At 49.9% G+C, this 24,358-nt stretch overlaps 3 protein-coding genes across 7 annotated transcripts in view; 2 read left to right on the forward strand and 1 right to left on the reverse strand.

The window, feature by feature from the left end:
- The window catches only part of DNAJA3 (DnaJ heat shock protein family (Hsp40) member A3), a 29,675-nt gene extending 28,386 nt beyond the window's left edge, over positions 1–1,289 (forward strand). For all 3 annotated transcript variants that reach the window (XM_049637429.1, XM_049637430.1, XM_049637431.1), the window contains one exon: positions 69–1,289. Coding sequence is in view for 1 of the 3 variants with exons in the window: in XM_049637430.1 (XP_049493387.1) it covers positions 69–91 (23 nt within the window). In the remaining 2 variants the exon portion in view is untranslated. The remainder of the gene's footprint in view (positions 1–68) is intronic.
- Positions 1,290–6,829: 5,540 nt separating this feature from the next.
- On the reverse strand, positions 6,830–21,560 carry NMRAL1 (NmrA like redox sensor 1). 3 transcript variants are annotated; one of them, XM_049637432.1, is made up of 6 exons: positions 21,024–21,464; positions 16,115–16,187; positions 12,410–12,648; positions 9,788–10,037; positions 8,549–8,739; positions 6,830–7,116 (listed from the first exon to the last, which is right to left on the reverse strand). In XM_049637432.1, the coding sequence occupies exons 2-6, from the start codon at positions 16,152–16,154 to the stop codon at positions 6,937–6,939; spliced, it is 900 nt and encodes a 299-aa protein (XP_049493389.1). In that variant the 5' UTR covers positions 16,155–16,187; positions 21,024–21,464; the 3' UTR covers positions 6,830–6,936. The 3 variants fall into 3 exon arrangements, with proteins under 3 accessions (XP_049493389.1, XP_049493391.1, XP_049493390.1); XM_049637434.1 differs by lacking the exon at positions 8,549–8,739 and having other exon boundaries at positions 6,992–7,116; positions 21,024–21,547; XM_049637433.1 differs by lacking the exons at positions 6,830–7,116; positions 8,549–8,739 and having other exon boundaries at positions 9,656–10,037; positions 21,024–21,560.
- The window catches only part of HMOX2 (heme oxygenase 2), a 30,313-nt gene continuing 26,888 nt past the window's right edge, over positions 20,934–24,358 (forward strand). Inside the window, exon 1 of the mRNA XM_049637435.1 lies at positions 20,934–21,048. The gene's annotated coding sequence lies outside the window, so the exon portion shown is untranslated. The remainder of the gene's footprint in view (positions 21,049–24,358) is intronic.

Consider the following 24,358-nt stretch of genomic DNA (forward strand, 5'->3'; position numbering starts at 1 on the left):
AAGCTCACCCGCAGGGCGCCTTCTTCCTGCAGTGCTAGTGAACCGTGACCATTTGTGTCTTGGCTCAGGAAAACGGTCCACTGGGAACTAGGCCGGGAGCAGCAGCCCCTCCGTGTGGCCAGGGCCCTGGAAGGATTCCGGAACAGCAACACTGCGCCCTTGCCTGCAGAGGCCCTGGACCACCTTGGCGACAGCAAAACCATGTGACAATACACCTCTCCACGGACTAGTCCTAGGGGACAGCCCCTGGGCAGTAGGGCGTGGCACCCATAAGGGATGGTGGAAGTTTCCCGTCCCTGGGTAGGTAACTTGGCCTCTTCTAGCTCAGGCAGAGTAAAACAACTGGCCATTTCTTGCAGAGCTAAAACTCTAATTTGGAATCAAAAGTGGTGGAGATATTAAAGAATTAAAGGCCATGCTTACAGCTTAAAAATGAAGCCTTAAGCTGCAATGAGTCATGAAGTGATTAATTTCCCTCTCAGCAAACCTCCGGGAGCTTCTGGAATGAGTCTTTTCTGCCAGATTGTCTTTTTGAGGAACCTGGAGCTTGCACGTCCCACAGTGTCCTCCACCCCTCAGCCAGGACACCCTGTGCTCTTGTCGGAGTTTATGTCCCAAAGATCCCAAACAGCTGGAACGTAGGCACCTTGGGGCCTGGGGACGCACATACCAAGGGGGTCCCCAAAGATGTCATTCCTGACCATATGGGCCGAGATCTTTATCAGGACGGATAGTCCTTCCTTCCACCCTGTGTGGGGTGGCTTCTCGTCCCTGACTGTTGAGTTCTGTTGTCCTGCGGCAGGTGTTAAGGGGGACTCTTGCCCTTCTGCTCAACCCCAGCTGGTCACAGCTACAGCCCAGGGCCGACTAACAGCCTGTCACCCCAGAGACCTGCCCCTCTGCCTGCCAGTGGCTTGGTTCTCACCACTCACATTGCTGACATCGGTTTTTAGAAGTGTGTGTAAACTATTCAGTGCTGAGAACTGCTGTCGTCTCTATAAATGTTTGTTCAGAAAAGGAAAGCACAGTCTGAGAGGTTGAAGGTTTCACCATCCAGCCAGAGCAAAACACACTGTCACCAGTCTCAGCTTGTAGGGTGTGCGGGCTCCACATGCTTCCAGATCCTCCCACTGGTAAGACAGGCTAATGGAGAAGGCTTACAAATAGTTTCCTTTTTGTTTTCCTTCATAATTTACAAAATAAAGCATCTATTACTGTGATCTAAGAATGTAAAATGATTCTGTATCCATGTAAATAAGATTACTGCAAAAAGTTATTTAAAGCCTAAATTGTGGTCATATTCTTCTTTGAAAGAGTTCAAATTGCTTTTCACAGGGGGCTCAGCAGTGGGGTTGCTGATGTTCATCTACACATGGGGGCCATCCCGCATCACCTCTGGCCTTCCTGGGGCTGCCCCCATCCACTGAGTCACTCCAGCCCAAGAGCACACGCACCATGATGGCCACATGGTGCTCTGACAAATGCTGACCCTCCAAGATCCCAGTGCGGGGGCGCTTTCCATGAGACTATGCTTATTTGATTGAATGTTCTGGAATTCTCGGCGTGTAACTTTCTTTGGGGGCCATGAGAAGATGTGCAGTGTTGGCCTACTTGGGGCCCTGCATGTCACTGTCTTCCTCACTAGATTTTTTTTTTCTCCTCCATTATTTTCAGAGGAATGTTGTTGTTTTTTTTTTTTGCATTGAAGTTTTTGCTGATTGTAGTTTAACTGGTTTGGGCTCCCAGCAGAGGCTGTCCCACAGAAGCCCTGATGGCTGCACAGCTGCAGTGACCCTGAGCACATAGCTCAGACCCATCCCAGGGTTCCAGGCTGTGCACATGAGGTGTGAGAGCACTTGCTGGGCCGGGTGAAGACGTTGGGGAAGACCTTGTGGGCACAAAGAGGCTGCGCGGTGACTTTGTGCCAGCATCAGATGCTTCTCCCTTCACCAGAATGGGCCCGGCACGGTCCTAGATCCCAGGTCCAGCGGTGGGACCTGGGCAGTGCCTCATGACAGCTTAAGTTTTCTTCCTGGAGAAGTCCAGCCAAATCCCATTCATGTCTTGTCTTTTGAAAGCACAAGTCTGGAGGGAGACCTTGAAAGAGAAAGGTGGTTTTCTTGCTGGCCAGACACCATCCCTGCTGCACCAGGCCGTCCTTCCCCTGCTGGCCGGAAGGGGGCAGTGCAACACCTGCCCAATCAAGTCCCACTCAAGACTCAGATTGGGCTTCTTCCCACAGGAGGGTCTCGAGGCGTTGGTCTCCAGACTTTGCAGCCTCTGAGTTGAGGCTGGAACGTGAGACGAGGCCCTCAAAAATATAAAAAAATAACTCCGCCCCTGAGCCTTTGGGGATTGAGAGGAGTGGAAAGGTAGGTGGGTAGGGAGGATGGGGGAAGGCACGGTCACGTGTGGGTGATGAAGACCTGGGCGCTGGACCTTGGCTCTATCACACCAGCAGGTCTCTGCTCTGATCTGTTTCTGACCTGGGCCATTCTCCTGAGGCCTCTGGGTTTAGGTGGACTTGAACTCAGCCTTCCTTGTCCTGAAGACCCCCCTCAAAGACGAGAATCCTCTCCAGTCCCACAAGCTTCTTGGCTACCGTGTGTCCAAGGATGGCCCTGCCCTCACTCTGCTCTCCTCCCACCCTGGGGCCTGTCCCCGAATTAAGTGAACACTCGCACCTCTTGCAGAAGGAGTGTTTTAGCACTGGGAAACCCGCACTTTGTATCTTGTAATTATTTATCTATAGAAAGATTTTTAAGTAATCTCTACACCCAACATGGGGCTCGAACCCACACCCTGAGATCAGGAGTCGCTCACTCTACTGACTGAGCCAGCTAGGCGCCCCAGATCTTTTAACCAAAAGTTGTATTTACTTGGCATGATCCTCATGAAGGGTCACAGATGAGCCAGCCGGCAACTTTACATAAAGCAGTGGGCCCTGACGTGCTTCCCAGTTGTGCAGAACCCAGGAGGTGGTGGGGGTGATGGACACTGGCTGCCCTGTCTCAAGGGGGTGGCTGTTCGGCTCCACCCGAGGGGGCCATGTGGGAATTCAGACCCTGTGCTACCAGATCGTCTGGTGCTCTGCAAGAGAAGCTAGGCATCCAGATTCTTCTGTGGAGATTTTAGTTACCTCATTTTTGGGGTTACCTATATTGTACAATTCACCCATTAAAGCATACAGTTTGGTGGATTTTAAGTCCAACGTTGTGCCTCCATCACCACAGTCCATTTTATTTTTTTATTAGGAATTTTTTAGTGTTTATTATTTTTGAGAGAGAGAGAGAGAGAGGGGGTGAGTGGGGGGGGGGCGTTGCAGAGAGAAAGATACACACACACAGAATCCAAAGCAGGCTCCAGGCTCTGAGCTGTCAGCACAGAGCCTGAAGCAGGGCTCAAACCCAGGAGTTGCGAGATCATGACCTGAGCCGAAGTTGGGTACTTAACCAACTGAGCCACGCAGATGCCCCAGTTAATATTTTTTTAAATGGGTTTCTTATAGACATTTAATTGGATCTTGTTGTGTTTGTTTTGGGAGAGAGGCAGAGCAAGCAGGGTAGGGGCAGAGAGGCGGGGCAGAGAATCCCAAGCAGGCTCCACACTGAGTGTGGAGCCTGACTCAGGGCTCGAACTCACAAACCATGAGATCGTGACCTGAGCCCAAACCAAGAGTTAGATGCTTAGCTGACTTAGCCACCCAGGTACCCCACCACAATCCATTTTAGAACATTTTCATCACCCTGAAGAGAAACCCCAATTCCATTAGCAGTCCCTCCCCATTTCCCCGGGTCCCTCAGACCCTGGCAGCCACAAACCCACTCCCCATCTCTAGGATTCATCTACTCTAGCACATTTCATGTGAATGGGATCATACAATATGTGGTGGCTTGTTTCCTTCTGGTTTCACTTAACACGATGTCTCAGGCTTCATCCATGTCGTGGCACGGATGGGTACTTGTTCCTTTTTACGGCTGAGTCAATTCCATTCTGTGGATAGACCACTTTTGTTTTCCAGCCATTCACTGATAGACATTCGGGTTATTTCCAGCATTTGGCTATCATCAACAACGCTATGGAGTTGTCTCATTTTAAGATGTTGGCAGCGACTTGGGAGTCATCAAGCTCATAGAGACAAAGTAGAATGGTTCGTGCTGGGGGAGGGGGAACGGGAAGCTAGTGTCTAACGGAGACAGTGTCAGTTTGGGAAAATGAAAAAGTCCTGGAGAGGGATGCTGGTGAGGGCAGCACAATACTGTGAATGTAATTAATGCCACTGAATTATATGTACACTTAACAATGAGTAAAATGGTAAATTTTCTGTATAGTTTACAAGTTAAGAAAATGAAAAATGTTGGCAGCGAACTAATGTATTTCAGGTACCAAATTTCAGAAAACCAGGCACACGTGGCATCCACCCAGCTGGGGACGCCTCCACCAGCAGATGTGGTGCTAGGAGTCATCCCCTCTGTGCGGTGCTGACCCAGACTCCCCAGGGCTCTGTGAGCTGTGATCCACACATGCTTCCTTCCTGTAGTGATGCACAGGCGGGGCAGGAGCACCCTGGGCCAGGCAGGCACCTTGACTTGAGTATCCAGGGCATGGGAAGGGCCATTTCCTCTCCAGCCCCATTTGGGGATCGATGGGGGCCAAGGGAAGAGGATTGACATGAATGTCTATTACAGATCAGATGGTTTAAATACTAGGACTGTTGTCTTTTAACCCTCTGGCCCCACGTGCACAGCCCCCCTCCTCCCGTACTATCAGCACCTCCACAAGAGTGGGACATTTGTTCCAACTGATGAACATCATTTATCTCCGAAGTCACGTTTTCATTAGGGTTTGCTCTTGGTGGTGTATATCCTATGGGTGTGGACAAATCTATTGTGACGCGTGTCCATTGTAATATCCTACAGAATAGTTCTACCACCTAGGATCTGGTTTTTGTGTGCAGTGTGGACAGCTCATAGCACATGGAGCATCCTGACTGTTGTCTATTTATTTCACTGGCTTTGGGCTATTCCCACTGAGATCCACTGCTTTGGCCACACTTAGGATGGGGGCAGGGAACAGGCTGAGGGCACTGGAGGCTAGCAGGGCTTGACCATGTGTCTCAGAAGGAGGGGGAGAGTGACCCGGGGATGTCAGACACTGCTCTGCACAAATGATCTCATGGCATCCTCAGAACAGCCTGGCCAGGCATCCTCAGAACAGCTGGCGAGGCTCAGCAATGTGCCCAGCTCCTATCCCTTTGGGCGAGGTGCACCTGGAACCCGACGCGGGCTTGCTGGTTTGCTCTGCATCTGGGCACAGTGGACTCCTCCCAGGCTCTGTACTGACCACAGGCCACTCCAGGATCTCATCACAGTGACTCAGCCCCAAGCTGGTGAGTTTCCCAACCTCGGGTATGGGAGACTTGGGCATCACATAGGGCTGGACGCAGATGGCCTCTCACATTCTGTTGCTGATGCTGCTGGGCTTGGAAGCCTGTGCTGTCATGGCCTGCCTTCCCGCCCTGTCTAGGGGCTTGCTGCCCTCCCCTTATACCTCAGTCTGTCCCTGTCCCCCTAAAGTAGGCCCCCTCCTCCCATTATTATTTGTGCTTCTTATTTAAAAAAAAATTTTTTTTAAATGTTTATTTCTGAGAGAGAGAGAAAGAGAGAGAGAGAGAGAGAATAAGCGGGGGAGGGACAGAGAGACACACACAGAATCCAAAGCAGGCTCCAGGCTCTGAGATGTCAGCACAGAGCCCAATGCAGGGCTTGAACACACACACCACGAGATCATGACCTGAGCTGAAGTTGGATGCTCAACCGACTGAGCCACCCAGGTGCTCCCGTGCTTCCTATTTTCTGCAGCCCTATGTCAATCTATACCTCTTCATGCATATCTGTATCTGGTTCTCCCACCAACCAAAGGTCAAGGTAAAGACCATAACCTTTTTGATTAACATTGTTCACCTGGCACAGTGGTAAGCTGTCAGATGCTTTTTCAAGTCATCAATTAATGGATCAAATGAATCTGGTGGGACTGCTGTCGGTCTCCATGACTGCAGGTACCAAGGCTAAGGCAGGGTAGCAAAGAGCTGTGACGGACAATACGCAAATCCGTACAGGGAAAAGCATGCCTGCCGTGGAACCTCGGGCATTTGACCTGTGTTCTCTGGGTGTTCCTCCCTCTTCTGTAAAGTGAGCAGGAGAGGAGAGGTTGAACCACACCTACCTTCCCGGTCCTATGTGGACACTACAGGCGAGGCAGTGCTTTCCCTTCCTTGGCTTTATTCCCCAGCCTTTGCTGTAAGCAGCGTGTTACTTTTTCTCAGTGGTGTGCAATATGGTGACCTCTGGTCCGGTCTGTCACTGCCCTCCAGATGTTTTGCCTGGCCTGTTTTGAAGATGACCTACTTAGGGCTGCTGCCACTGGGGGGAGGAGAGACAGAGGGATAAAGGGCCGGTCTTGCCGCCTTCAAGCTTCAAGAAAGAATGTGTGGTTGGCCTCACCAGCTCTCTGGAGATGAAGGCTGTATTTGCCTCGATGTCAAAAGGCATTGCTTATGGTTGGTATGCGGAATCCCCTCTGTCCTCAAACGTAGTACAAACAGTGGTCAGAGCCGCTCCTCTGGGCTGTGGTCACAGCACGGTCTCCCACCTGCCGGACTAAACTTACAGTTGCACTTAAGTTGTGTGTCTTCAGCCCTCGAGTCCCCTGCAAAGGGAGGGGGCTGCGTCTCCACCACCTGATGCTTCCTGTTGGGATATTCATGCCTCAGCAGCTGCCACCCCAACCCCAGTCCCTGAAACAAAGCCCTTTTCTCTTGGAAGCCATCTGTGAAAACAATGGCCTTTATTTAAAAAAATAACTTTTTGCAACACGAGGACGGATCACTGTGACTGTATCTCCTGTGCCCCCAGACGGGGCTGAGAGATGGCAGGGTCAGAGCCCAGCAAAGTCCCCTTTGTGCTGCTCCAGCCACTGGTCCAGTGTCTTGGCCTTGGGGTTGAGTCTCAGGGTCAGTTCGATGTCACGGTCAGGTTTCAGGGCATAGAAACGGAACATGTTGGCAAGGTCTTGGGCGCCAGGGAAGTCATACTTCTCGTAGTCCTCCGGGGTCATCTGAAAGCAGAGGGGAGTCTTTTGGGTCTGTCAGCATCTCCAGCACCCCGGCTATTGGCAACTCAGTACCAGCCCAGGTCCTTACCAGTAAGTTCATCTGAAAACCCCTCTACTAAAAAGATTAAAGTTCTAGGGGCGCCTGGGTGGCTCAGTCAGTTAAGCGTCTGACTTTGGCTCAGGTCATGATCTCACGGTTTGTGAGTTCAAGCCCCACATCAGGCTCTGTGCTGTCAGCACAGAGCCCATTTTGGATCCTGTCTCCCCCTCTCTCAAAATAAATAAATAAATGTAAAAAAAAAAAAAAAAAAGATTAAAGCTAAAAAACCACTGTTCTAAGTCAACTTAAATCGTTCAAGGGGTGCCTGGCTGGTTCAGTCCAAAGAATGTGTGACTCTTGATCTCAGGGTTGTAAGTTCAAGCCCCACAGTGAGTGTAGAGATTACTTTAAAAAAATCATAAATGTTGTTCTTTTGAGATCAGAAGATGGAAACTTCTCAGCCCTTTCCAAACCAGAACTCTGCAAACATCACTTCCTTGCTCAAAAACCAAAGCTGTTCCCAGTTCCTGACCAAACTGAACCTGAACTCCTCAGCTCCTGAAATCCTCCATGGTTGCCTCAGACTTTTGTTTAGATGTAATCCATGGCCATTTAGGGCTCGTTTTCTAGAGCACCTCATTGCGCTGAGGAAGTGCTTACCTCGATTATTCTGTTAAATTCTGACAACCAAGGAAGGGAATTCTATTCATCCACCCATTTTACAGATGAGGCTACTGGAGCAGAGAGGGTCAGGGATTGTGCCCCAAGGCCCGCATGCTGGTGGGCCGTAAGGGCTGGGAGCAGGACCCCATTCTGGGGGTCTGACCCACCTGAGACATGCCCTGCCATGGCCTCCCCATCACCGCTCTGCTCGTGTCTTGGAACTCTATAGGTGGTTTCTGTCTTTTAATAACGTGGGAGTTTCTCAGACTTTAATAAGTCTTACTTCCACAATGGGAAGGACAAATAAGAAACAAGGCATCTAAGGGGAAGACTGAGGGTCAGCGGGGACACAGCCAGGCCAGGAGGAGGCAGGGATGGGGCCCATCTCTCTGGCCTCCTTCCCTGCCCAACACACCCTGTGTGTTCACTCCTTGCTTTGGCCCCTAGCGTCCCCTCTTCCTAGAAACCTTCCTTGCCACTTAGTCAATTGCCTAAGCCAAAAACTTCTCTCGGTGGCCACCCGTGGCTCCCAAGAACAGCATGACAAATGCTCACAGTGACGAATTCAGATTGACTTTGCCCAGAGAGTGGGGCAGCCCTAGATACCATACCACTTCCCTACCAACCATAGCTCCCTCTGGGGATCAGAACGACCAGACCCGGGCTGCCGGAGCACCCTGGTGGGAGCTGGGACTTCACCCAGCCTGGGCCCGGGGGGCAGCAGGGGCCCACCTTGGCACTGCGCACGGCCTTGCCGGTGTGCTTGGAGAGCAGGGCGGCATACTCTTCCGCCGTGTGCCTGCAGGTACTGAGCCCGATGTTCCGGCCGATGTATTCTTCTGGCATCTTCAGCAGGCTTAGCACCACGGGACCCAGGTCGGTCACAGATATGCCGTCCATGGGCACATCACCCATGGGCAAGCCTGGGAGGGAAGTGGGGGGAAGAGGGATGTGCTGGGGTTGTGGCTGATGTTCCCACCAGCCCATCGCCCAGACACGTGCACACGTCAGCACCCTCCGGTGTCTGTGGCGGCAGTAAGGCAGTGCAGCTCAGTAAGGAAACGGGATCCAATCTGAGCTCTGCCACCCTGACGGTCCCCTGTTGACACCCTGAGCCCTTGTTACTCCATTTATAGAGTGGAGGGAACCCGGGACCTACGACCCCCTCAGGGCTAAGACCAGAACAGGAAGGAAATGGAGGGGCTGCTCCCAAAGCGCTGGACCCAGGGCACCTGGTCACGTCTGGAATTCCTGCCGTGGAAAACCAAGTCTGCTAACAGGAGTGCTAGAGAGTCAAGGCCAGGGCCTGGACCAGAGCAGCACATGGCAGGTGCTCCATAAATGTGCTGAATTACTAGTGATTCCACCTGCCATGGTGGTCTGGTGGAGAGCAGGGCAATGTCTAGATCAGCGCCAGGAGCACATGGGTCCCGCCACATTCCTCGCCCAGGCGAAGGGGCCACCGCAGCTGCCCGTTCAGGTCACCCAAAGACCTTGTAGGGACAGAGCTCCAACCAGAGATGGAACACAAGAGGGATCCCCGACCAGCTTTGCAAACTATAAAGGGTGGTGCCAGTGTGCCAACACTAGGACCAGACTGCTCACCCTCCCTGCTGGGCAGGACTCAAGCGAGGGTGAGCCTGTGTTCATGCAGAGGGTGAGGGGTGGTTGGGTCAGGACACCGACTTCACTGGACCTGATCTTCCCAACTCTCTTACTTCTGAAGGAAAAGTAACAAGTGCGCTCTGTAAAGCATCGCATCACTGCCTCTTGGCAGATTTTCTCAACGCCCCTGCAAAGGTCAGTTATGCCCATTTCACAGAGCAGGAAGCAGAGGCCCAGTGTCACAGGCCTGACACTAGAGAACCAGGGCTTGGACCCGGAACCATCTGAGGACTAGCCAGCTTTCTCCAACACCCACTGCTCCCCTCGGTGACAGCGGATGCTCGAGAAGGGAAGAAGGGCACTCACTCAGCAAGTAGCTCTTTCCATCTGGAGCTTTCTGGGGCAGGAAGTAGGAGAGCAGGTTCTCAAAATAGCAGGCCAGCCGCACGCTGGTCATGGGAACTCCGATGTCCCGGAAATATTCCTCCACCTCCCCTTTGCTGTCAAAGTGGCCTGCTGCCAGCCTCCCGGCCGTTAGCTTCCTGATGTTCTCCAAGCCACTGTAGACCACGTAGCGAAGGCCCAGGCGCTTGGCCACATCGGCCAGCAGCTTTCCCTGGTGGGCAGGAAAGGAGAAATCACAGAGCTGAGAAGGAAGAAGTGTATCCCCAGCCACAGCCCTGGCTCTCCTGCCCTGGTTGCCACCGTGCCTGATGCAAAGAGGCCAACACCACTTCACCCTTGTCCCTTTACTGGAACGATGCTCACACGTGGTTCCACACGTGGACTGTGAGCCTTCTACCTTAGCGTCCCTTCTCTAGATCATCTGGGTTGTCCTACTTCTCAACATGCTCAACTGTGGCCCACATGTGTGCATTATGACAGGAGGGGTGGAAGGTCGGGAGAGGGCCACACAGAGGTCTCCTAGCTCAGCTTACTCCGTGCAAAGCCACCGTCGATGGAAGGCCCCAGCAGTCCGCTAGCGAGGTGGTACAGCTCAGCAATTAGGCACACAGACTGCTCAGGTGCCACCCGGGGCTGTGATGCACTTAACTGTCAGTTAAACATGGAGAGCCACACCACCTGCTGCATAAGGATGTGTTGGGTGGTGGCCTCCAGAAAGATGTGTCCATGTCCCAACCTCCAGAACCTGTGAACGTGACCTTACTTGGGAAAAGAAATCTGCAGACAGAACTAAGGATCATTCCAGGTGGGTTCTCAATCTGATGACAAGCATCCCTACAAGAGACCGAAGAGAACACACAGAGGAGAAGGCCCTGCGTGAAGGCAGAGATTGGGGTGAGGTGGCCATGAGGAGAGCCCGCAGCCACCAAAAGCTGGAAGAGGCAAGGAGTGGAATCACCCTTAGAGTCTCCTGGAGGTTCCTGGATTTTCGACTTCTGGCCCCCAGAATGAGAGTAAATTCCTGTCGTTTGAGCCAGCTGGCTGGTTATGGCAGCCACGGGACATGAACCCAGGCCATCAGGATAATGACCTAACATTCCCTCCATCAACCAGAGAAGCTGTCCTTCTCTACTCTATGGGAAGGGCTCCCCTGTAAGTGGATTCAAAGAAAATGTCAAGGCTGAAAACAACTTTAAAGACCAGTGGGCCCGTCCAGTCTCCCTTTATTTTACAAAGGCCTTCTTTTTCCCTAATAAAGCCCAGGGCAGGGAAGGTCCATGTCTAGAGCAGAGCTGCAGCTGGTCATGGACGAGGGAGGGCTGAAAGATGAAGTGACAGACAGCCGGGGCCTCTCCCCTGCCACCAACAATATGTCCCACAGATACCTGAGTCTATGTGACAGGCTCTGTGCGAGTGTCCCCATCCTCAGAGCGAAAGATGGCTATGTCTCATGTTCTCCGTCCCATATCCCTCCCCCTGCCACCTGGGCTCCATAACTAGAGAGAATGTGGGTGGAAAACAATAAACAGAAACATACAACATACAAAGGGGACATGGGCTTTCTGGGATGATGGAAATGTATTTTGATTAGATTGGTAATATGTGGGTTTATTTAGGAGTGCTTGGGTGGCTCAGTCAGTTAAGCATCAGGCTCTTGATTTCAGCTCAGGTCATGATCTTGCTGTTTGTGAGACGGAGCCCCATGTTGAGCTCTGCAGTGACAGCACAGAGCCTGATTGGGATTCTCACTCTCTCTCTCCCCCTCTATACCCACCCCCCCCAATAAATAACTAAGCTTAAAAATATATATATGAGTATATTGATTTTCAAATTCCATCAAACTATACAATTAAAATGTGTGCATCTTATTTCCAGGAAATTATGGGTCAACAGAGTTGTTTTTCTAGAAAGTGTAAAAAGTCAATGGATGACAAAGTAGATTATTGGTTGCTTGGGGCTGGTGGGGAAGGAAGAATGGGGAATAACTGCTAATAGATAAAGGTTTCTTTTTGTGGTGATGAAAACATTCTAGAATTAGGTAGGTAATAGTGATGGCTGCACAATATATACATATATATAAGTATGTGTATATATATACATATGTATACATACACATTGAATTATACACTTTGAAAAGGCATAGTGTATAGTACTTGAATGATATCTTAAAAAAAATCAGGGGGCCTGGGTGGCTCAGTTGATTGAGCACTCAACTCTTGGTTTGACTCAGGTCATGAGCTCACAGATCATGAGTTCAAACCCCGCACTGGGCTCTGTGCTGACAGCGCAGAGCCTGCTTGGGATTCTCTCTCCCTCTCTCTCTGCTCACTCTCTCTCTTTCAAAATAAATAAATACACTTTAAAAATTAAAATAAAAACCACCAGAAAAGAAAGCAGCTGCCTCCTATCCTCATTAAAGTCCAGATGGACTGCATGGAAGAGGAGGGGAAAGGTCTGCAGTGGTCAGTGGGTCACAGGCAGGGTCAGTCCCTTTCTAACAAGTTGGAGCTGCCTCCCAGGGAGCTCCTAGTGAGATGCCCTGCTCCTAGCCCAGCCTCCCCACGCCCTCCCCCCTGCCCTCACCTGCTTGACCTCCTGCTCCTGGCTGCAGTTTTCCCAGTAGTTGGTCACGATGAAGGTAGCATGGGCCCCGGTCAGGGCCAGCTCCATGCTGGCCTCGTCATCCTGGTCTCCCCACACCACTTCTGCACCCTGCAGCCTCAGCTTCCTTGCTGCCCTCTGCCTAGGGTCTCGAGTGACCACTCGGACCCTGAATGTCCCATCTTCCAGGAGCGTCCGGGCCACTGAGCCTCCCTGAGCACCTGTGAAGAGTCAGAAAGGCCTGCGGGGATGGGCCTGCCTGGGAGTCCGGCTGAGGGGAAGCCCCTCAAAGCCCCTCAGGGAAGGCTCCACTACAGCCAGACACCCAGGCCCTTTCCACCTGTGATCCTCATGAAGTGCCTTACACCGTTAAAAAAAAATAACAGCTTTATTGAGATAGAATCCGCTCACCTTTTACAGGGTATACAGTTTATATTTATTTAAAAAATATTTTGGCGGGGCGCCTGGGTGGCTTGTTCGGTTAAGCGTCCGACTTCGGCTCAGGTCATGATCTCACGGTCCGTGAGTTCGAGCCCCGCGTCGGGCTCTGTGCTGACAGCTCAGAGCCTGGAGCCCATTTCAGATTCTGTGTCTCCCTCTCTCTCTGCCCCCTCCCCTGTTCATGCTCTGTCTCTCTCTGTCTCAAAAATAAATAAACGTTAAAAAAAAAATTTAAAAAAAACAACAAAAAAAATATTTTGGCAAATCCGTACTAGTGGGCTGATTTTAGCCAGAGTAAACAGATACCTCTATGAGGCAGCTGAGACTTCTGCTGCCGTCCACACACCAGACTTGCCTGGAATTTCACCGGTAAGACTCACTGCTTCAAGTTAAATAAATAAGGAAAGTGTACAGTGCAGTGGGTTTTTGTTTTTTTGTATATTCAGAGCATGCAACCATCATCCCAGTCAATTTTAGAATATTTCGTGCCCCCTAAAAGAAAACCCACACCCATCAGCAGTCACTCTCCATTCCCCTCCCTCTCAGCCCTGGTAGACCACTCACGTACCTTCTGTCTGTATTGATCTGTCTCTATGGATCTGATTATTCTGGACATTTCACACAAATGGAATCATATAACATGTAGCTATTGTGTCTGGCTTCTTTCACTCAGCATACGGTTTCCAAAGTTCATCAATGTTTTAGCATCAAACCTTTTATAAAATGTTTAAAATGGGCGCTTGGGTGGCTCAGTTGGTTAAGTGTCTGACTTCGGCTCAGGTCATGATCTTAGGGTTGTGAGTTCAAGCCCCGCAGCGGGCTCGCTGCTGACAATGCAGAGCCTGCTTGGGACTCTCTCTCTCCCTCTCTCTGCCCCTCCCCTGCTCACGCTCACTCTCTCTCTCTAAAATAAATAAACATAAAAAAAAAAAAGATAAAAAATAAAATGTATTACAAGGGCAGCTGACCGGCTTAGTAAGTAAAGCATGCAAATCAAAGTCGGGGAGTTCAAGTCCCACTTTGGGAGCAGAGTTTACTTGTAAAAAAAATAAATCTATTACAAAATATTTAGCACATACACAAAGGCATGCCAACACCCATGTACCCACTGCTTAGCTTAAGAAATAAAGTATTACCTACATCTTTTCTCTAAAAGACTGAGGGGCACCTGGCTGGTTCAGCTGGAGGACCATGCAACTCTTGATCTCGGGGTAGTGAGTTTGAGCCCCATGTTGGGTACACAGATTACTTAAGAGAAAATTACAAAAAGTAAAATCATCAAAAGGAAGAAAATAAAAAATCATCCATAAATACATGTACGAGAAAAGTGAATGCAGTACTACGTGCAATAGTGGAAATTTGTAGAAACGAGATGTCCTTTGGTAAGAATCTGGCTAAGGAAGTGATCAATCCATGCCAAAGTAATCACTGGCAGATTGGCAGATCTGTGCGTATGACTTGGACAGGTGAACGTGACCTATCCTGGAGTGGAAAAGGGAAGCTGCAGAACCACAATAACCTTCACACAGTACTGGTGGGAACAGAAAATGGGACTCTTTCAAAAAGAGTCTGGAAGTTTCTCAAGGTGCTAAGCACAGAGTTACCCTATGATCCAGCAATTCCACTCTAGATATATGCCCAAGAAAATTAAAAACATGTTCACACAAAAACCTGTGCATGAACATTCACTACATTGTTCGCAACAGCCAAGAGCTGGAAACAAGCCAAACATCCAGCAATGGAAGAGTAGATCAACACAATGCAGTCTACCCATAAAATGGAATATTATTCAGACATAAAAAAGGAATGGAGTACTGACACCTGCTACAAAATGGATGAACCTCAAAAACACGATGCCGAGTCAAGGAAGCCAGGCATAAAAGACCACAGAGTGTATGATTTAATTTATATGAAATGTCCAGAATGGACAAATCTACAGATCGAGAGTAGACTGATGGCTGCCAAAGGCTGAGGAAAGTTGAAGAAACCGAGAGTAAAGTAACTGCTGGTGGGTGTGAGGTTTCTTTTGGGAGTGATGAGATGACCTTGTTCTAAAACTGCCAAGGATGAGCGTAAAGCTCTGTGAACATACCAGAAACCAGTGAATTGCACACTTTAAGTTTATTTTGAGGGGCGCCTGGGTAGTTCAGTTGGTTCAGCCTCCAACTTCAGCTCAGGCCATGATCTCATGGGTGGTGGGTTCGAGCCCTGCAACCGGCTGTGTCAGCACAGAGCTCAGAGCCTGGTGCCTGCTTTGGATCTGTCTGTCTGTCTGTCTGTCTGTGTCTCTCTCTCTCTCTCTCTCCCTGCCCCTCCCCTGCTCACGCTCTGTCTCTCCCTCTCTCAAAGGTAATAAACATTAAAAAATTTTTTTGAATAAGAATATTTATAAGTATTTATTTTGAGAGAGCAAGTGGGGGAGGGGCAGAGAGAGGGAGAGCAAGAGAATCCTAAGCAGGTTCTGCACTGTCAGTGCAGAGCCCCAGGTGGGGCTGGAACTCACCAACCTGGGGATCATGACCTGAGCCAAAGTCAGAGCCTTAACCGACTGAGCCAACGAGGCTCCCAAAAACCAGCGAACTGCACACTTTAAATGGGTGAATTGTATATGTGATTTAGATCTTAAGCTGTGACACATATTTAAAAACATACAGTACATTGGGGCGCCTGGGTGGCTCAGTCGGTTAAGCGTCCGACTTCAGCTCAGGTCACGATCTCGCAGTCCGTGAGTTCGAGCCCCGCGTCGGGCTCTGGGCTGATGGCTCAGAGCCTGGAGCCTGCTTCCGATTCTGTGTCTCCCTCTCTCTCTGCCCCTCCCCCGTTCATGCTCTGTCTCTCTCTGTCTCAAAAATAAATAAACATTAAAAAAAATTAAAAAAAAAAAACATACAGTACAAAAAAGAACAAAACATGATGGCAAGACACTTTGCCATTAAAAAAAAAATCTTTGTACATATCTAATCTGGTAGGATACTCAAGAAACGATGACAGAGATGGATGGGGTTGCGGAGACAGAAGTAGGAGGGAGATTCAATTTTGGTATTATGTGCAACTGTCACTTTTTCAAGAAGTTAAAGTAATTATTATTTTTTTAATTCAAACGGAATGTGCTCCCAGGTCCTGCTCCAGGGCCCCTGGCCGGGTCAGGAGTCCGAGCCACAGGACCCTCCTTCCAGCCCTGCCCCACCCCCACCCCCACCCCCCTCGGTCTCCCAGGCTCTGCGGGGCGGCCCTGGGCTCGCTCACCTGTGGCTCCAAACACCACCACCAGTTTCTTGTCCGCCATGCGGGCCGGAGCGGGAAGCGCGGTCCCTGAAGCCTGGGAACCGTGGGACGCTCGGGTTGGCGAAGAGGACAGGGGTCCCCGCCTGGAACCACCCCGGGAGCGCACTGCGTGGGCCCGACGGGCAGCCAGCCCGGGAGAAGTCGGGGCCCCGCGACCCCCGGCCCGCTCCGCCCCCTCTCCGCGCCCGACACCCCGGCGCGGTGGCCCAGGCCTTGCGGTACCTCCTCGCCTCAGACCAGGCGGGAAACTAAGGAGGAGGGAACAAGGGCCGCGGAATTTGCAGCCGAGTCCACCGCCGCGGGTGGGGGGAGGAGGGGTGGAACCTGAGAAGGCGGGTCCCGCCCGCAGCTCCAGCCTCGTCCTGGAAAAGCCACGCCCTCTAGGCCGTCCTGCGTGAGGGGACCCCAGGCCGCGCGGCTTCTGAACTCCCACCGTCCCGGCGCTGTTGGCGCGCGGAGCTGACCCACCACCCCCTTGGCGGGCGCGGATGGTTCGTCCCACCCAGGCTAGCGTTCTCTCGGCTAGCAGCCCCACGGGCGTGCAGAAACTGGATTTGCGGACCTCGGGGCTCTTCTGAGTTCGCGTGCGGAGCGGGTTAGCGGGATGCTGGCGCTGAAGCCTACGGAAGCCGAAAACCAAGACCAGAAGCAGAAACGCACGTCTTTATCCTGCATGAACATCTGAACTTGCAGATATAGGTGTCACCTAAGGATAATTAAATCTGCATCTGGGACTCTCAACACCCAAGGCCTGAACTCATGTTTGAGGTTGCTTCTAGTTGTACGGATTTGAATTATTTTTTTACAGGAAAAGTGAGATTTCTTTGTGTTCAACTAAAACACTCCTCTCCTGTCGCTCCTCACCTGAAAATTTATTAATGGATAAGAGCTTTCATTTTTTTTTTTCTTTCATTCACTCATTCCTTCCAAAATGTATTGACCCGTCCGGGAATGTCATCTTCATAACATCAGGCACATCTCTGTATTCACTGCTAAATTTCAAGCACTTAACAGAGCACCTGGGAGGTAGGCGCTCAGTAAATATTTGGTGATTGACCTGTTGTCTAAATACCCTGGCACTGGAGTTACCGGGAAACCCAACTAAATCTGCTGCTGTTTCCCCCAATCTACTGGTGGAGATAACTAACCCACAAGGTAATGTGCATTTTAGGCTTCCTTATGTTTTATCATTTTTAATTTTTTTTTAATGTTTATTTTTGAGACAATGCAAGAGACAGAGTGCAAGCGGCCGAGGGGCAGACAGAGGGAGACACAGAATCTGAAGCAGGCTCCAGGCTCTGAGCTGTCAGCTCAGAGCTGGACGCGGGGCACGAACTCACGAACCATGAGATCATGACCTGAGCCGAAGTCAGATGCTTAACCGACTGAGCCATTCAGGTGCCCCTGTTTTATCATTTTTAAATGTTTTTGTAATGTGTAATTTATGTAAAATATCGGTCTTTATTTATTATAAAATGCATGTATAAAGGTGTGCCTGGCTGGCTCAGTCTGTAGAGCATGTAACTCTTTATTCCCAGGTCATGAGTTCGAGCCTCACGTTGGGCTTAGAGATTACTTTAAAAAAGGAAATAAATAAATAAAATTCCAATGAGATAATGTGGGGTTTAGCTTATGCCTGACACACAGGGGAAGCTCAGAGAAGGATTCCCGCTGTTATCATTATGAACACATGTCACTGGGCTGGGTGAACTGGCAAGAGCTTTTCAGGAAGTCTTCGTCAGATATAAAGTCCCACAGGAAGCACAGAGTCTCAGCTAAGAACACCAGTCGGTAGCCAAATCTTTCCCCTCAGGCCTCAAGAGACCACTTGGTTGTGGGCTGGGTGGGGCTTCAAGAGACAAAACTTTTGCCCAGGCTACCAATAATGCCCGCTCACTTCCAGACAGACCCCTGGCACCCGCACCACTGACCAGAAGCCCAGGGGCAGAGACACCATTCTCTGCCACTCTTTCCTGCTCTGATTTCCAAGCTGTAGATTCAGCAAGGCCAAAAGGCAGTGGAGTTCCTTGTGTCCTACTGTGGCCCTGTGCTACTCAATTAAACCTGGGCGCTAGGGCTGGCTTCACGGGCTTGTAACCTGAGCAGTTGCACAGGATCCCACTCTGAGAAGGACACCCATGCTTGGTTTAAGCCTCTGCTGTTACTTTCTTGAAATTCTTGATAATTTTTAAACAAGGAACCCTGAGTTTTCATTTTGCACCAGGTCGTGCAAATTCTGTAGCTGGTCCTACTGCTTGTTTGGATTTCTTTTCTTTTTAATGTTTACTTATTTATTTTGATAGAGAGCACGAGTGGGGAAAGGTCAGAGAGAGAGAGGGAGTTAGAGAATCCCAAACAGGCTTTGCACTGTCAGCTTGGAGCTTGACCTGGGACTTGACCCGGGACTTGAACCCATGAACCATGAGATCATGACCAAGAGTCTGACACTTAACCAACTGAGCCACCCAGGTGGCCCTGGGTTTATTTTCTTAAAGAAAAACATCATCTATAGGGGCGCCTGGGTGGCTCAGTCAGTTAAGCATCCAACTTCAGCTCAGGTAATGATCTCATAGTTTGAGTTTGAGCCCTGCATCGAGCCCACATAGGATCCTCTGTCTCCCTCTTTGTCCCATGATTTCTCTTTCTCTCTCAAAAATAAACATTAAAAAACCCTCACTTATTATCACAGTAATATGCACTTGGGTTCCATTTAATAAGTACTTATTGAGCTTCTAGTAAGTGCTGGGCATTGTGCCAGGAGAAGAGAGATACAGAGAAGACATAGGCCAGCTTTCAGGAAGCTCTCCTATTATGGTAGACAATTATACCAGTGGGATGGAGATGAAAGCAGAATAGGAATAGTTAGCCTAGCTTAGGGATCAGGGAGGGCTTCCTGGAGGATGTGATGGTTATGTGGAGTCATAAGGAATGAGTAGGAGTTAGCCCTAATGCGGTGAGCCCTGTCCAGGCAAACTTTATAGTCTGAGCAGAGAGGCATAACATAACAGGGCATGGAAGAGACTGCAAGAGAGTTATGCAAAATAAACACATAGATAAAAATCTTCATTTATAAATATAAACACGAGTGAAGTATATTAAAATAAATACATGCATTTTATTATTTTTTTACTTTTTAAAGATTTTAAGTAATCTCTACAGCCAGTGTGGAGCTGGAACCCACAATCCCCAGATCAAAAGTCTCGTGCTCACTCTACTGACTGAGTCAGCTGGGTGCCCCTTATTTTTTTTAAGATTTTATTTTTGAGTACTCTCTGCACCCAACAAGTGCTCCCCCCCATTATCTCATTTGAACCTTCAAAGCAACCCCTCCTTCAATCAGTGCCACTTGGTTTAATTCCATTTTTTGTGTATGTGTTTGAGGCAGGGGACAGTACAGTGTGTACTTCCAATTTTTACTTTCTTAAAATTCATTATTTTTAAATTTTGGTTGCTTTAAAAATTTTTTTTAATGTTTATTTTTGAGAGAGAGACAGAGACAGAGCATGAGTGGGGCAGGGGCAGAGAGAGCCGGAGACACAGAATGCAAAGCAGGCTCCAGACTCCCAACTGTCAGCACAGAGCCCGACATGGGCCACCCAGTTGCCCCTTAAATTGGGTTTTGATAGCTAAGGAATGTATAATGCGTTTATGCATCTCATAAAAAAATGCAAATGGTACAGATAAACCACAAGTGACCCTCGACCTCCCTCTGTCATTCTAGTGTGTAAATCTTCCCGGCTTTTGGATGCATTTAGATACCTAAACGTGAACGTGTGAAAGAACATTTTTTAGTTAAAAAAAAAAAACCTAAAAGAGATCATATTGGATATATTTTCCCCCAATTTTATTGTGAAAATATGTAGACATATAGAAAAGTTGAAATAACTGTATAATGAACACCCACACAAATACCACCCGCATTCTACAATTCTAAGCATTTTGCTAATATTTATCCATAAGACACCTATTATCCATCAACTTTCTTATTTTTTGATATATTTCAAGTAGATTGCAGACATCAGTGCTCTTCACCCTTAAACAGTTCACATACACACTAGAGTTCAATGTATTTTTTTAGGTTAAATTTACACACTATCAAATGTTATTTTTGTATTTTCGTACATCTGGCTTTTCCTTTCTGCTGAACATCCTAAGGTGGTCTCTGCGCTTCCCTTTTTAACAGGCACATCTCCGTTGAACAGATGTCCCCCTGTCAATCCCCACCCCATCTTCCTTCAAACAACATTAAGATGGTTTCCAGATTTTCACCCAAATGGCGCATGCATCCCTTTACATGGTGCAAGGACCTTCGTTGTTGCGTCTCTTTGGGTTCTTGCACGCGTTGCTCTCCAATAACTACCGAGAAGTGGAATTGTTTGAGCACAGAGAAGACCCATTCTAAACTCTAACAGATCTCAATAAATTGTCTCCCGTTCCCCAGTAACTCCCACGAACACCGCATATTGCGCACATCTTTGTCAACAGCTGACTGGACCGATCATTTAATCTGCAGCCAGCCCGAAAGGTAAGGAAATGACGAGAAGCCAGTGTGGCTGGAACAGAAAGGGCAAGGTTGGAGTCCAGAGGGAGAGGAGCCTGGAAGGTGGTGACACCGGGCATGGAAAGCATGTACCCCGGATCATCGTCATTAACACCTGCTCTTATCAACGAACTCTCTCGAGAGGGCCCCGATACCCTAGCAGCCGCGAGCCCCGCGAGAAGGGCCGCGTGTCCGCCGCAGGGGCGTGTCCTCTGCAGGGCCCGCCCCCTCTGCGTGCGCACGTCGGGCCGCACTCGCGCCGCCCGCTTGGCTGCGGCGGCCGCGGCGCCTCAGGGAGTGGGTGACTGACGCGCGGACGCTGGGACCTACCGACGGCGGAGCGGACCCGTGGCGGGTGAGTGGCTGGCGCCCTTTCCGGCTTTTTTTCGGGCTCCTCAGCGAGTCTAGCCCGCCCGGGCTTTCGGGAGCTGGGCCAGGCCGAACGCGGCACTCCGCGTCCCCGTCGCCGTCCTGAGGGAGACCCAGTGGGCCGGGGCGGGGGGCGGCCGGAAGCGGGGTGAGAGGGGAGAGGGCTGAGCTGGGGGTCCCCGCTTCCTGCGCGTCGTTTGGGAGGGCCGGGGAGGCCGAACGGCCGGTCCGCGTTGGTCCCCGTTGGGCCCAGCCCCTCGCGGCGTCACGAGTGCGTTGGGCGAGGTGACCCCAGGGGCGCCGCGTGCGGACTGGGTGTCCCCGGCGGAGGTTGCAGCCTTCGTCCGCAGTGGGCCCGCCGGGACCCGGGCCTGGCCCGGCGCGGGAGATTCGTGTCCCGCGTGGCGGCTGCTGCGGGCTCTGCCCTTCCTCCTGACTCACCTCACTCGGAAGGGCGCATTGAGTCACTGTCATGACTTCATGGGTGACCCGCGGCCGCCAAGCGATCGGGAGGGATCCACGCCCGGGGCAGCCGGTTAGTCTGGGCAGGGAGTTTACCGGTCACCTCGTCGGCGCGGTGATGTAGGTGTATTGATTGCCTGCAGTTGCCAGGAACGCCTTGCACGGTCTTTGCAGGAGGCTGTCTGCCCGTGTGTCATGCTATTTAAATGGATTCTGAGGAGGGGCTCCTGGGTGGCTCAGTCGTTTGAGCATCTGTCTCACTCTTGATTTTGGCTCAGGTCACGGTCTGGCGGTTTGTGGGTTCCAGCCCCGCATGGGGCTCTGTGCTGGTGGTGCAGAGCCTGCTTGGGCTGCTCTCTCACCCCCTCTCTCTTTCTCTCGGAATAAATGAATAGACTTGGGGGAAAAAAAAAAAAAAAGGATTCTGATGAACCTGTTGTTGTAGCCGGTGGCTGTTCTTGTTCATGGCTCTGTGAACCAGACAAGGCAGGATGGGATTGGGGGACAGCCCCGTATAAGGCTCTGCTGTTTACTGTCATCCCCTTCCAAAACCTTGCGAATTGATAGGTTTTTCACTTATAAAATGGAATTAGTGATGAAACTGGTTAAGTGACTTCACTTGCATCGCACAACTGACACGATGCACACATGGGCTTGATCCTGGTCGTCTTGCCTACAAGATCTGACGCTCTTTCCTAAATAGTGTTGTAGAGGTTGGGTTATGTCATTTAAACTCTCTTCCCTCTCCCTGTTAACTGTCATTCCAAGTAGAAGGAAAGAGGAGCTTAGTGGTTTTGTGTATTTGAGTTTCTGGTATGGTGTTACTGTGTTTTTTTCGTTTGTTTTGTTTTGTTCTAATATTTATTTAGTTTTGAGAGAGAGAGAGAGAGCACACCTCGAGAAAGCGTGAGAGGAGGAAGGGCAGAGAGACAGGGGGACAGAAGATGCCAAGCAGGCTCAGCACTGACAGCAGTGAGCTCCACATGTGGGGCTTGAACTCCCCAACCGTGAGATCATGACCTGAATGGAAGTCAGACACTCAAGTGACTGAGCCACTCAGACGCCCCAACCAGTGTGTTTCGATTAAAATTTTAACTCCAGTAATAAAAATGTTAGTTTTTCTTTTGCAAAGAGTGGATTAAAGAATACACATTAGTAAATCTATGCTTTATTCTTTAAAAAAACTTAAAAAAAATTTTTTTTAATTTATTTTTGAGAGAGAGACGGAGCGAGTCAGAGAGGGGCAGAGAGAGAGGGAGAGGGAGAATCCCAAGCAGGCTCTGCACTGTCAGCACACAGCCGGATGTGGGGCCTGAACCCATGAACCGTGAGACCATGACCTGAGCCGAAACCAAGAGTCAGACACATAACCAACTGAGCCACCCAGGCGCCCCTAAAAAAAAATTTTTTTTAACATTTATTCACTTCTGAGAGACACAGAGAGAGCGCTAATGGGGAGGGGCAGAGAGAGAGGGAGACAGAGAATCCGAAGCAGGATCCAGGCTCTGAGCTGCCAGCACAGAGCACAACGTGGGGCTCGAACCCAGGAACCATGAGATCACAACCCTAGCTGAAGTCGGACACTCAACCGACTAAGCCACCCAGGCGCCCCAATATATGCTTTATTCCTTAGGATCTTTCTTGCTTTCTTTTATTTATTTTTTAATTTTTTTTAATGTTTACTCTTGAGAGAGCGCGCACATGCGAGCGTGAGCGGGGGAGGGGCAGAGAGAGAGAGAAGAGAGAGAGAAGAGAGAGAGAGAGCGAGAGAGAGAGAGACAGAGTCCGAAGCAGGCTCCAGGCTCTGAGCCATCAGCACAGAGCACGATGTGGGGCTCGAATCCACAAACTGTGAGATCATGACCTGAGCCGAAACCAGACGCTTAACTGACTGAGCCACCCAGGTGTGTGTGCGTGTGTGTGTGTGTGTGTGCGCGCGTGCATGTCCTTCCGTCCATCCTTCCTTCCTTCCTCCCTCCCTCCCTTTCTTTCTTTCTTTCTTTCTTTCTTTCTTCCTTTCTTTCTTTCTTTCTTTCTTTCTCTCCCTCTCCCCCCCCCCCCTTCTCTCTTTCTTTCTCTCTCTCTCTCCTTCAAAATCATCACAAGACAAAACATCACAAGCTTTCCAGAAGCTCATAGCTCATTTGGGCATTTAAAAGTTTACGTGGTGACATTGGAAAAACTTTCAAATACAGTACCTTAAGGCGAAACACTGGTGAGGGTGTGGAAATTAGAGGGGCCTTGGAAACACTCACTAAATAACCCCATTTAACTCGGAATGTGAGGAGGAAAATCTGTGGTTCTCTTTTTGTCTTAGTTGCTTTGCATTTTTCTATTGCTTGGGTCAGTAAGGTGAGATGCTGTGTCACCAGAGTCAGGAGTAGGAGCTACCCTAGAAAGGACATTGCCTCAGGAGAAGATGGCATTCATTGCCTTTAGCTGGCCCCTTATTAAGTCTGTTGAAATGTATAACTGGACAGCTGGGGCCTTTGGGCTACCTTGATTTTTTTGGTTTCCCTTTTTTTTTTTTTTTTTAATGTTTATTTATTTTGAGGAGAGTAGGAGCAGAGAGTGAGGGAGATAGAGAATCCCAAGCTGGGCTCCACAACGTGGAGATCATGACCTGAGCCAAAATCCAGAGTCAAACGCTTAACCGACGGAGCCACTCAGGTGCCCCTGGTTTCCTTTTATAGCTGACTCTCTTCATAGGACAGTTGAACTCTGCATCAGTATTGTACCAAAAACTAGAATATCACTCCTTAGGAGAAAGATACTTTTGAAAATTGGAATTGTGGGGGCGCCTGGGTGGCTCAGTCGGTTGGGCGTCCGACTTC

Source organism: Panthera uncia, chromosome E1 (assembly GCF_023721935.1).
Source record: "Panthera uncia isolate 11264 chromosome E1, Puncia_PCG_1.0, whole genome shotgun sequence".
Lineage (NCBI taxonomy): Eukaryota > Metazoa > Chordata > Mammalia > Carnivora > Felidae > Panthera > Panthera uncia.